At 39.1% G+C, this 12,855-nt stretch overlaps 1 protein-coding gene across 1 annotated transcript in view; it reads right to left on the bottom strand.

Annotated features, from left to right (window-relative positions):
- The window catches only part of LOC124151915, an 82,642-nt gene continuing 69,787 nt past the window's right edge, over window positions 1-12,855 (bottom strand). Inside the window, exons 21-23 of the mRNA XM_048388930.1 lie at window positions 10,898-11,118; window positions 8,879-9,056; window positions 1-6,348 (exon numbers count right to left, since the gene is read on the bottom strand). Of these exons, the coding sequence (XP_048244887.1) occupies window positions 6,216-6,348; window positions 8,879-9,056; window positions 10,898-11,118 (532 nt within the window). The 3' untranslated portion in view covers window positions 1-6,215. The remainder of the gene's footprint in view (window positions 6,349-8,878; window positions 9,057-10,897; window positions 11,119-12,855) is intronic.

Consider the following 12,855-nt stretch of genomic DNA (forward strand, 5'->3'; position numbering starts at 1 on the left):
TCTTAAGCGTGAAAAGTACTGATAACAGCTTCAGTAGCAGAGCCATCAGTGATGTCATTTGATTGTGATGTCATGGTAACCAATGACATCACAATAGTCTGCAAAGCATTGTGATGCAATTTCAATGCAGCGATATCAACAATGTAGATATCCATTGATCTCACCCAAGCAATATCTCCTGTGGGAGCCAGTTTAGGGTGATAAATCTGTTTATGGTTTTCTACATAACACTGTTTCCTTTTCCATTGGAACAAATAATTCTTTAAAAGCAAACAATGAAAACATGGCAACCATTTTATCTTTTCCTGCATAAAATAGTTACGATTTCAAAAGTAAAAAAATATTTTACAATGACTATATCTTATCACATATGATCACATATACATATATATTTTTCAAAGTTCAGCAAATGCATAAAAGGCAACAACATAATGAACAATGAAATAAAACAAAGAAAACAAAATGCCTTTAAATTGCTTCAGTGATGTGAATGTTGGAGATATGATGCCATATACAAATGGAAATATTATGCATACAAAAGCATTGATTTAGTTCATATCAGTTTGTGAATTGCTCAAACACATGACAAATAGTTTTTGCAACATAAAACAGAAACATATATATATTCATATTGACATCCATAAATAAATGTGTATCACGTCTAAATGCCTTTCAAAGACCTATATATATATATATTCGTGTTCATATTTAACCCTAAATGTATGATGATTAAGACTCATTTACTTTACTATGCATGTTTGTTTTTGTTTGTTTGTTTGTTGATTAATGCTGCACTCAGCAATATTCCAGCTTTATGATGGCAGTCTGTAAATAATCGAGTCTGGACTAGACAATCCAGTTATTGACATCATGAGCATCGATCCACGCAATTGGAATACAATAACATGCATAACCAAGTCAGCGAGCCTGACCACCTGATCCCGTTAGTCGCCTCTTACGACAAGCATGTATCTTTATAGTAATTAAGATCATATACCTCAACACAGACTATCGAATATCATAAGTAAGGACTTAGCAAGGACTTCAATCATAAGTAAATTTCTTATTGAAAGAAATATTCTTCAAATGCTTTTACGAAGACATAACATCAATGACTCCTGTGACTTAACATACACAATTGATAATTCAGACTACATACACTTATGGGGCGGTCGGGTAGCCTAGTGGTTAAAGTGTTCGCTCGTCAAGTCGAAGACCCGGGTTCGATTCCCAACATGGGTACAATGTGTGAAGCCCATTTCTGGTGTCCCCCGCCGTGATATTGCTGGAATATTGCCAAAAACGGCGTAAAATCATACTCACTCACTCACTCACAAATACACATACTAAGATAGTGTTATCATAAGTCACATAACATGGTATCACTGCAGTCTTAGCACTAAGATGGCTGTTTGTTTCGAGTTTCAATCCTGGACTAGAGACAAACAGAGTGACCTCATAGATCAGACTCCAACACAAGGAGTCACAATAAAAATTAAATTAAAAAAAATTCACATAAACTGTAACCTGAGGCAGCCATGACAACTCACGACATTGGTTGTAGAACATAAGACATAAGCAAACAAAGGGATTCTTATCCAATCTGGAAACAATTATTTTTGCCTTATTATTAACGGTGACATGTTAATAATATTTGAAGCCATGAATATCATAAAAAAGTGTTTTGGGAATTGTAACAAAACACTGCGGGAAAAAAAGCCATAAAACAAAGTAATAAAACAAGGTAATAAAACGGACACAATTGTTACAATGCATAAAATGACTGATCTGCAACATGGATGGGTCTTTATGACTTCAATATAGAAAAAGAAAAATGCTTTAAAAAAGTTAGAAATATTTGTAAAATGCTGATTCAAATGCGTTCACAGACAAAGTTGTTTTTGATTCAAGTAAGAGACAAATCTGCACAGACAGACTATTGTGCAGTTTGTGAATACAAACATTAAATATACAAGACTGAGAAAGGCTGATAACTAGGAACTATATCCACTGACTTCATACATGCAATGGATACCAAATGCTGTTTTGAAGTCAAATACCTATGAATGCCAAAATGTTAATAATATCTGTGTGTCGACATGTCTAGGGTATGTAGTGTTAAGAAGGGACAGTCAACCACTCATTTCTACTTTGGACAACAAGGAGATCAAAATGTTTTGCCACACTTGCTTATGATATTGTGATCCACAATACAGTATTTGAATTTGAAATTGCCTTCCATTGGGTTTGTGAAAGTAATGCTATTAAATAAATATTTTCTTTCGCAAGTCATCAACAACAACACAGAAGTCATGGTCTAACATAAACTTGGTACTGCTGAGGGCCAATCAGGAGCAGGAAGCTAAAATGTCATGGTAGAAGTTCTAATTAATTAAGAGCTGCCTTATAGTTCTATAATTTGACTATAAGAGGCATTCCAGCCTAATTTCAGGGCTGACAGTTGTTGTAACACAACAACAGAATACAGGGGTTATAGTTGGCCAGGCGTGATACAAGGGAGACGACAATGGCAATTGTAATGACTTCAATATCCACACGATAATTCAGGACCAACCAGACATGTTCCCACAGAAATACTTCAGCTGAAGGAAATGTTCTGCTGAGTATATTATATTGTACAATACCAGATTATAAACAAACCCTTGCTTTCTTATATAAACTCGTACATGAAACACCTGTCCATTGTTCTAATTAAACACCTGTCCATTGTTCTAATTAAACACCTGCGCACTGTTCTCGTTAAACACCTGTGCATTGTTCTAATTAAACAGCCGGGGGCAAATAACAGGAAGTATTTGCTACAGCTAGTGTCCTGCATCACATGAAGCATGCATTTGTCAAAGTATGCATCCTCAATGTATCAGTTATTCAAACGTATGCATGACTGGAAGTTTGAATTGTTGAAAGCTTGTATTATTCAAAGTATTCACTATTCAAAGTATGCATTTGAAGGATGAAATATTCAAAGAATACATTATTTAAAGTATGAAATATTCCAAGTATGCATTATTCAATGTCTGCATTACTCAAAGGATACATTGTTCAACATCTGCATTACTCAAAGTATACATTGTTCAACATCTGCATTACTCAAAGTATACATTGTTCAACATATGCATTACTCAAAGTATACATTGTACAAAGTATACACTGTTCAACATCTGCATTACTCAAAGTATACATTGTTCAACATCTGCATTACTACAAGTATACACTGTTCAACATCTGCATTGCACAAAGTATACACTGTTCAACATCTGCATTACTCAAAGTAGACACTGTTCAACAACTGCATTACTCAAAGTATACATTGTTCAACATCTGCATTGCACAAAGTATACATTGTTCAACATCTGCATTACTCAAAGTATACATTGTTCAACATATGCATTACTCAAAGTATACATTGTAAAAAGTATACACTGTTCAACATCTGCATTACTCAAAGTAGACACTGTTCAACTGCATTTCTCAAAGTATACATTGTTCATCATCTGCATTGCACGATGTATACACTGTTCAACATCTGCATTACTCAAAGTATACACTGTTCAACATCTGCATTACTCAAAGCATACATTGTTCAACATCTGCATTGCACAAAGTATACACTGTTCAACATCTGCATTACTCAAAGTATACACTGTTCAACATCTGCATTACTCAAAGTATACATTGTTCAACATCTGCATTGCACAAAGTATACAATGTTCAACATCTGCATTACTCAAAGTATACATTGTTCAACATCTGCATTGCACAAAGTATACACTGTTCAACATCTGCATTACTCAAAGTATACATTGTTCAACATCTGCATTACTCAAAGTATACATTGTTCAACATCTGCATTGCACAAAGTATACAGTGTTCAAAATCTGCATTACTCAAAGTATACACCATTCAACATCTGCATTGCACAAAGTATGCATTATTTATGCTAACACTTAAAGTGTTATAAAGACTGGTGTAGGACAGGTGTCTTTCAAGGATTACAGGATATCAATGTTTCTAATTCATGAACCAAATCTTCCACAAAGAAGTTAAACAATATCAAAGTCCATTCAGAATAACACACAGATATTCTGATGAAATTAACCAATCAATTTTAAACAACAGTTATGTATAAAAATATTCCCACAAATGAACAATCCATGATAACCACTCACAGACAGTCAGCCCAGTTATGTATGTTATGCCTCAGTCACATTTGCTCTACGGCTAGGATATGGTGGCTGTAGCCCCCCGAAATTGAGAGATACCTGTGGTGGCCTCAGGGTCACCCTAGGGTCACCTTTTACAGGCCGTAGGGGTCGCCATGGGATTATAGTGTATACTTTTTTATTTTTTAGGTTTGCCGTAGCAATTAGACACTTAGACACGCTGTAGCCATGCCGTAGAGCGGTTCCACCGTGACCATACGTTGGGCGTACGGTGACCTTGCATTTGCTTGCAGCTGCCCCGTGTTGCGGTTACTAAGCCTCAGTCTGGCAGCACGGTCGCCGTATGGTCCCCCTGCGGGCGCCTTGTGGGCGCCTTGCACCTACCTCGCATTTGCCTTTGTATTTGTCAAAAAAATTATGGCCACCGCAGGGATGCCCTCAGACGACTGTGTGTCATCACTTCATAGGCCGTACGCAGCCGCAGGTTTTCTGTCTCCACAAATTCAAAATACGCCGTGCGGCTACCCTAACATATGTGACTGCTACAGTATGTGACTGTAGGAACGCTGCGGCGGCCCTGTAATTGCTATTGGACGTAGATATTTTAAACCCCACGGCCGCGGCGGCAAATGTGACTGAGGCATTAATGACTCAGGAAGTCAAGGGTACCCACTTGGTCCACACACTTTTTACACCCAGCGTTACACAGGCAACAGGTTATACAATGGGACATCCTACACAAAAAGCCATGAAGGCATGTTTAAGACTGTTTTACGACATTCCTTGTGTGGTTAATTTCAACAGGGCAATTCCTGGATTGTTCATATCAGAAGATATATGCTTCTTCAATTATATTTCGTCCCTAAATTTTAAAACTATTGGAACACACGTTCCCAGTAATGAAAATGGGTTCCAAGTAAATGTGTGTTTTACTCCTACATTGAACTCTAAAGCATATAAATACTATTTTGGTGAAAAAAAAAGAATACTGACTTATCTGCAGACTGAACTCCTTCATGAGGTAGTTGAACACATTCAAGCCTTAACGTGGGGATTGTATTGCAAACAATGGCAACATCTGACAAATATATCTAATCATCCCATGCAATTTATCCTAGTTGGCAAGTCTAGATTACTGATGTTTCTGACTGAAAATGAAGAGTCTCTGGGCTCTTTTTTATTCTATTTCATTGAAATAACTTAACAACTGTGTTTTCTGTAAAACATTTTCATTTCAGAGACAAGATGTTAGTCTAATAATGACACTAAACTCAGTGAGTGAACAGGATTTAACACTACTGTCAGACTTTCAGTAACTAGCAATAGTTCTCTGTGGTGTCTGAAATTAATGCCCAAAGTTCCACAGATCACTTCCTTGTTTCCTACAAATGTGGACTTCTCATATGAGTGAGTGAATATGGTTTTACGTTGCATTTATCAATATTCCAGCACATTGAGGTCATATACCAGTGTAACCATGTGGAGAATCGAACCCAGGGCTTTGGTATGACAGTTAACACTTTAATCACTCTTCATATGAAATAGCTTTTTTCATAATAATTTCATGATGTGTATCTGTTTAAATTCTATTTATAGCTGATACATGTACAGGGAATGCCCTTTTCCAACACAGCTTTGTGCAGAGCAGTGTAAATTCAAAATCCCATGCCAGAGAATAATCAGTCTTGATTATACACCAATACAGACTCCATTGGGAGCAAAAAGAAAACAGTGATATAATTATACGAATGGATCACTGAAATCATTGATGCCACAAAAAAAGTTGATGTTCTGATTAATTATATAAAAACCCTATGATTTTGCACCTTCAACAAGACAGGGTACAAACTATGGTGTACTGGGGACCAATTCTATACAGAGCCATAATACAGAACCAAACTTAACAATCGTAACGAAAACCAGCATTGAAAGTGTTAATGCAGGTGTACTATGACTTGATCATTTTCACACCGATGACCCAACCTCATTCAATGATATATAACATTAGTATTTACATGAGTCAATCAGATGCTATCTGGCTCCTTGCAGAGCCTCTTCCTGAGGCTTGAACGTCCATGATTGGCTGAGTAAGACGGAGTCGGGCTCACGGATGTGTCCTGATTGGTTGAGTCGGCGGTGGGAGGAGCCCTTTGATCTGGATACTCTGAAATATAGTTCATGTGACATCCTCTACTATCCATGGTATTATATCTCCATTTTATTTTGATTAGCACCCTGGATATATTTGCCATCATTGCTTTGTTTGGATTTTTGTTTGTTGTTTAACGGCGCACAATATTCCAGCTATAAGACAGCAGGCTGTAAAATAATGAAGTCTGGACTAGATAATCCAGTGATTGACATCATGAGCATCAATCCACACAATTGGTGAGTGTGAGTGAGTTGGGTTTAACGCCGCCTTTAACAGTATTCCAGTCATATCGCGGCGTCCACGCAATTGGGATTGATGACGTGCATCAACCAAGTCAGCGAGCCTGACCACCCGATCCCATTAGTCGCCTTTTACGACAAGCATAGTCGCCTTTTACAGCAAGCATGGGTTGCTGAAGACCTATTCTACCCCGGATCGTCACGGGTTCTATTTTTGTGAAAGTCACAAGTATGGTTATAGTGTTGACTATGAAACTACCAGCATTATCAGTGTGACTCTGGGATTCGAACCCAGGACAGTAGCTATCTGGCACAACTTAGGGACACATCTCTGCACATTGAACTGTGGTTCCTTCAAGAAGTGCACCATCTGTGTTTCTATTTCACCTGTATCGGAGTGTGCTAGCTTTATGTGTAAGCTTTAACTGGCTCACATCATAGATACTATACAAACCCCACTGACACAGGTCTTGGATACTTTGCTACTTTTGTGAAACCCACAGGCACAGGTCTTGGATACTTTGCTACTTTTGTGAAACCCACTGACACAGGTCTTGGATACTTTGCTACTTTTGTGAAACCCACTGACACAGGTCTTGGATACTTTGCTACTTTTGTGAAACCCACTGACACAGGTCTTGGATACTTTGCTACTTTTGTGAAACCCACTGACACAGGTCTTGGATACTTTGCTACTTTTGTGAAACCCACTGACACAGGTCTTGGATACTTTGCTACTTTTGTGAAACCCACTGACACAGGTCTTGGATACTTTGCTACTTTTGTGAAACCCACTGACACAGGTCTTGGATACTTTGCTACTTTTGTGAAACCCACTGACACAGGTCTTGGATACTATGCTACTTTTGTGAAACCCACAGGCACAGGTCTTGGATACTTTGCTACTTTTGTGAAACCCACTGACACAGGTCTTGGATACTATGCTACTTTTGTGAAACCCACTGACACAGGTCTTGGATACTTTGCTACTTTTGTGAAACCCACAGGCACAGGTCTTGGATACTTTGCTACTTTTGTGAAACCGACAGGCACAGGTCTGGATACTATGCTACTTTGTGAAACCCACAGGCACAGGTCTTGGATACTTTGCTACTTTTGTGAAACCCACTGACACAGGTCTTGGATACTATGCTACTTTTGTGAAACCCACTGACACAGGTCTTGGATACTTTGCTACTTTTGTGAAACCCACAGGCACAGGTCTTGGATACTTTGCTACTTTTGTGAAACCGACAGGCACAGGTCTGGATACTATGCTACTTTGTGAAACCCACAGGCACAGGTCTTGGATACTATGCTACTTTTGTGAAACCCACAGGCACAGGTCTTGGATACTATGCTACTTTTGTGAAACCCACAGGCACAGGTCTTAGATACCATGTTATGCATGGTCACTGTGCTGACAACCTAAATATCATAATCAAGGCAAATCTGGGATTCAAACACTTCTTCATCGGATCCTGGCATGGCTAAGGGACTTAATACTGCCTAGCAAATACGTAGTGGTGACTTAGATGGCTAACACCCCCTAGGCCCTTAGAATAGAATAAACAAATTGTTAAGTTTTAATTTTTCAAATAAGTGCCCATCTATTATTATCAAGTTACTATATGGATGAAATATTGCAGATGTGATGTTAAATATCAACTCACTTACTCATAAATTATTGTTCCCCTGGTATATGAGAAAACATTTTCAGGGTTTTTTTCAAACAAAGACAAATTATGTGCCCCTTATCAATGTATCTCTTCCCAAATAAAAGGTCATGAGTGTGCTCTCGGCTAAAACAAGTAGATAATGTCTATGCATATTTCACTGTGCAGACATTTCCTGCCAAGTAAATATAGATAATGGTGCACAGCACTGTAGCTCACCTGGATATGCAGCCAACAATGTCGACAAAGATGGCCAATAAAAGTTAGTGTCAGCATTGATATGTTTTCGGAACCTGGATGTTCATTTTGTAAAGGTTCTCTGATTGGACAATCAATATGTGCGATAGTCCTGCCATATTTAGCAAAAGTAGGCTTGAAATGTACATTGTACAGAAAAACTAAATTTGATAACATTTTTATAACAACAGGCCATGTAGTATCCAAATATTTAAAAAAAATTGGATTTGGACTGTGTTTTGAAACAAATTTAGTTGTCATCGTTTGTGGGAACTGGCCGAAAGTTTCAGCTTTATTGGTCTGGGGTTTCTGGGGAGAAGGTGTTTGCCAATGCCAATGCTGACGTCGGAAGTAAACCTCATCAATGAAATTGATCTCAACCGAACTTACTTTTCTTTGCTGTTGGAGTGATGGCCGCTCACTCCAGCAGTGTCCATCTCACTGGCACCGCCTATCCCATGATTCTTTCCTCTCTTCACAGACATAGAAGGACCCTTGGTTTCCGTGACAACTTGGGTGTGGCTACGGGGGAGGGATTCCAGGCGGCGGGTAGGAAATCCTCCGCTCACTGAAACAATCCAATATCTGATCAAAGCCAAACCACAGGCTTACTACCTTATAGCAGGGTATGAAACTCCCAAAAATTTCAGCCAGACCACAGGACTGGCTAGCTGAAATACTTGCCAGCCCTGACCAAAACCTGCCTGCCCACTATAATCATATGTTTCTCAGGATAAGCTAACGGGGTTTCTTTTTGGTTACATTTTATCATTCATCTTTACATGTGAATTAATGATTATCATCGGGAAATATTTAGAATATTGTCACATATGAAATATAACCCGACCGTCGGGCAGGGGGATTTGAAAATCTGGCAGCCCGAGTTGAAATCAACCCGTCTCGGACAGTTGGGCAGGCAGGTATTTCGAACACTGCTTATAGGATTCACAGCAGAGTCTGTATTATTGTCTACAGTATTTGTGTTATTGTGGAGTCTAATTATTGTTGACTTTAGTTATTTACAAGAACTGACGTATTGCGTTAATTAAGGTATAAACATACAAACCAGTGCGCCCAGTGTGTAAATCCACAGAATATCACTGGTCAGTTGGATTTACCATTTCAATTGTATTTCCCTGTTCCTTTTTGTTTGTTTGTTTGTTGTTTAATGCCACACTCAGCAATATTCCAGCTATATGACAGTGGTCTGTAAATAATCGAGTCTGGACCAGACAATCCAGTGATTAACAGCATGAGCATCGATCCACGCAATCCGGATAGGATGACATATATCAACCAAGTCAGCGAGCCTGACCACCTGATCTCATTAGTCGCCTTTTACACAAACTTAGTCACCTTTTACGGCAAGCATGGGTTGCTGAAGACCTATTCTACCCCGGAATCTTCATGGGTTTCACACTATTGGGACACAGCTTCTCTTGGCCACAATAAATTATCAGATTTCATCCCCGTCCACCTCACTTCCAAACACCCACCTCACATCAATATGATGACCCTGGTACCTGCAGACGATCACTTGGTCATGTTTGTTTGTACGTTGTTTAACGGTAAACTCAGCAATATTCCAGCTATATGACGGCGGTCTGTAAATAATCAAGTCTGGACCAGACAATCCAGTGATTGACATCATGAGCATCGATCCATGCAATAGAGATGACATGCTTCAACCAAGTCAACGAGCCTGACCACCTGATCCTGTTAGTCGCCTCTTACGACAAGCATAGACCGTGTAGATCTGGGATAGAATAGGTCTTCAGCAACCCATGCTTGCTATAAAAGGCGACTATGCTTGTTGTAAGAGGGAACTAACAGGATCAGGTGGTCAAGTTCGCTGACTTGGTTGATGTTTGTCATTGTTTCCGGATTGCATGGATCTGTGCACATGACATCAATCACGGGATTGTATGTAGGAGGCTTGTCATAGGACTAACGGGATCGGGTGGTCAGGCTCGCTGACTTGGTTGATGCATGTCATCGATACCAAATGGATATCAATCACTGGATTGTCTGGTCCAGACTCGATTATTTACAGGCCGCCGTCATATAGCTGGAATATTGCTGAGTGCAGTGTGAAACAACAAACCAACCAAACCTGACACACCTGACATGTAACTGAATTACTGTTCATAATGGTGTGGAGGCATGGGTGACCCAGTCTTCTTAGGCAAGACAAATTGTGGTGCACCTGAGTTGTGTCCCTTGGGCATGCTACAAACCAATGACCGTGGGTAAGTGGTAACAGTCTGACACCTGCTTCAATTAGGGTTTCCTTGTTTAAAGTGGCGTTTAACCTCACTGGCTCGCCTGCCCGCCCGCCCACCCACCCACCCACCCACTCGGTCACACACTCACTCACTCACTCACTCACTCACTACACACGAAGGGTACCTCTAGGTTCGGCCAGCGCGGTGCTGACTCGCTGAAGTTGAGCGGGGGGCAGGTTCCCTGGCTGCGTCCTCAGCTGCATAGGGACAAACTTGTTGTGAGATTTCGCCACCTTGTTCTCAGGAATCTCCGGGGAAAATGTCACAGGTCCCGCGGCCATGGCAACATTGATTGGAAAACTCATTTTGTTTGGAAGGCGATCTAACGTTTTCTTCAAACCTGGCCTGGATAAGAAATTAGGTAATAAATTTATAGACGTTAACCATCTTTCAATAAAAAAACATAAACAACACTCAAAGAATTATTACATAAACTAAAATGATAAACTATTTGCACTCAATGAACTTAGAAAAATACAGAATATGAACTGAGCAAAATATTTAAACAAAATAATATCTTAATCAATGAATGAAAAATCACATAGACAATTACTAGAGGAATATCTCATCACCTGTCACTTTGACCTTTGACCTTTAGGGTACACCATTTAACAAAAAACAAAACATGCAGTGACTAATGGACTAGTTACCTACATAAACATTAGTGATTAAAATATTGACAGAAAAATATATTTATCGATAACAGAATTAAAACAATCTATTTTTAAAAATATAAACATATGAAAGTGACGTAAAATGCTCTTTAATCATGGTACGTAAAGGTACAAAGAGGTACATGAGGGTGCGTAAAGGTACATACAGGAAATATGCTGAAAGACAAGATGATGAAGAAGACCCAGCCGAGAGTAGCGCATCACCACACGAGTGAGAGAAGCTGTCTAACTATCAGGCAAACCAGAAGCAGCAGAGACAGTAGGGATGATACAGAGATACAATACTGTACCATGATACACAGTCAGCAGTATCATAGACTCATCTACAAGGGATTATCAGGATCAATAGAACCTGGAACGAAATGCTCCCAAACTTGCACTTTCCCTGAAGTCTTGCTAATAGGGATGGGTATTGGATGTTTAAAGTATATCACAATATTTTACAATGCACAAGGCCGTATTGCGATACGTATCACAATATATTGTATCATTCAAAATTTTGAATTCAGAAGCAATTTGAAACATCATTGTAGGAATTGAAGTTCATAAATGGAACAAAACAAGATGCTGGAACAGCATAATGTTATATTTCAATAAATATGCATGGATGCACGTTCCGGGACAGTGATGACTTGGTGTTACACCACTGCCACAGAAGAACTCCAGAATACGAACTTGCATTTTGGAATCATGGAAACGTTGCAAAGGTATTGGCAAGTGTATAACATTAAACTCTTAACAGAAATAGCTATTTGAAATCACCCGATATACTGAGCAATAAAACAGGATATTGTGATACGTATCATGGAAAGAACCTACCTCAATTTACCCATATTCTGGTATCCTTACTTGCTAACCTCAAATCAATCTGTGTCAAGTGATATGCATTATAGGACAACAGTGTCAGAATATACAGTATCCGCACCCCAGGTGCTTAGAAAAGTGACAAATTATCACAGATCAAGCAGTATAAAGCAGTGAACAAAGATTTAGTTCAAACATTAATTTAAACTGAAACTCTTTGAATAGTCACAAGGCAATCATATAACCCTTCTTCTCTGTTTTCTATACAAAATCTGTAATATACACATGAAAATACAGACTGTTATGTAAATTATGCTACTCGGGGGCATTTATAAAGATTACTCACAAAGTTGTCAGGGACGCCTTTTTGGCCTCAATAAGGCAAATCACATATCACCTCTGTTACATCCCAACAGTTGTATATCACCCAGCATGTATCTGTGTAGCATAGCCAATCACAGCAGGAACAAGTAGTATATAGACTGTAGGGCTGGGATGGGTAGACCCTATAGACCCAGGTACGAGGAACAAAGCTTACATGGCTTACAGTTACTTCCCTTTGCAAAGATCAATCATGGCAACTGTAAGGCCCAAAATAAGGGTA

The sequence above is a fragment of the Haliotis rufescens genome, unplaced genomic scaffold (genome assembly GCF_023055435.1).
Source record: "Haliotis rufescens isolate VD_foot unplaced genomic scaffold, xgHalRufe1.0.p SCAF_8, whole genome shotgun sequence".
NCBI lineage: Eukaryota > Metazoa > Mollusca > Gastropoda > Lepetellida > Haliotidae > Haliotis > Haliotis rufescens.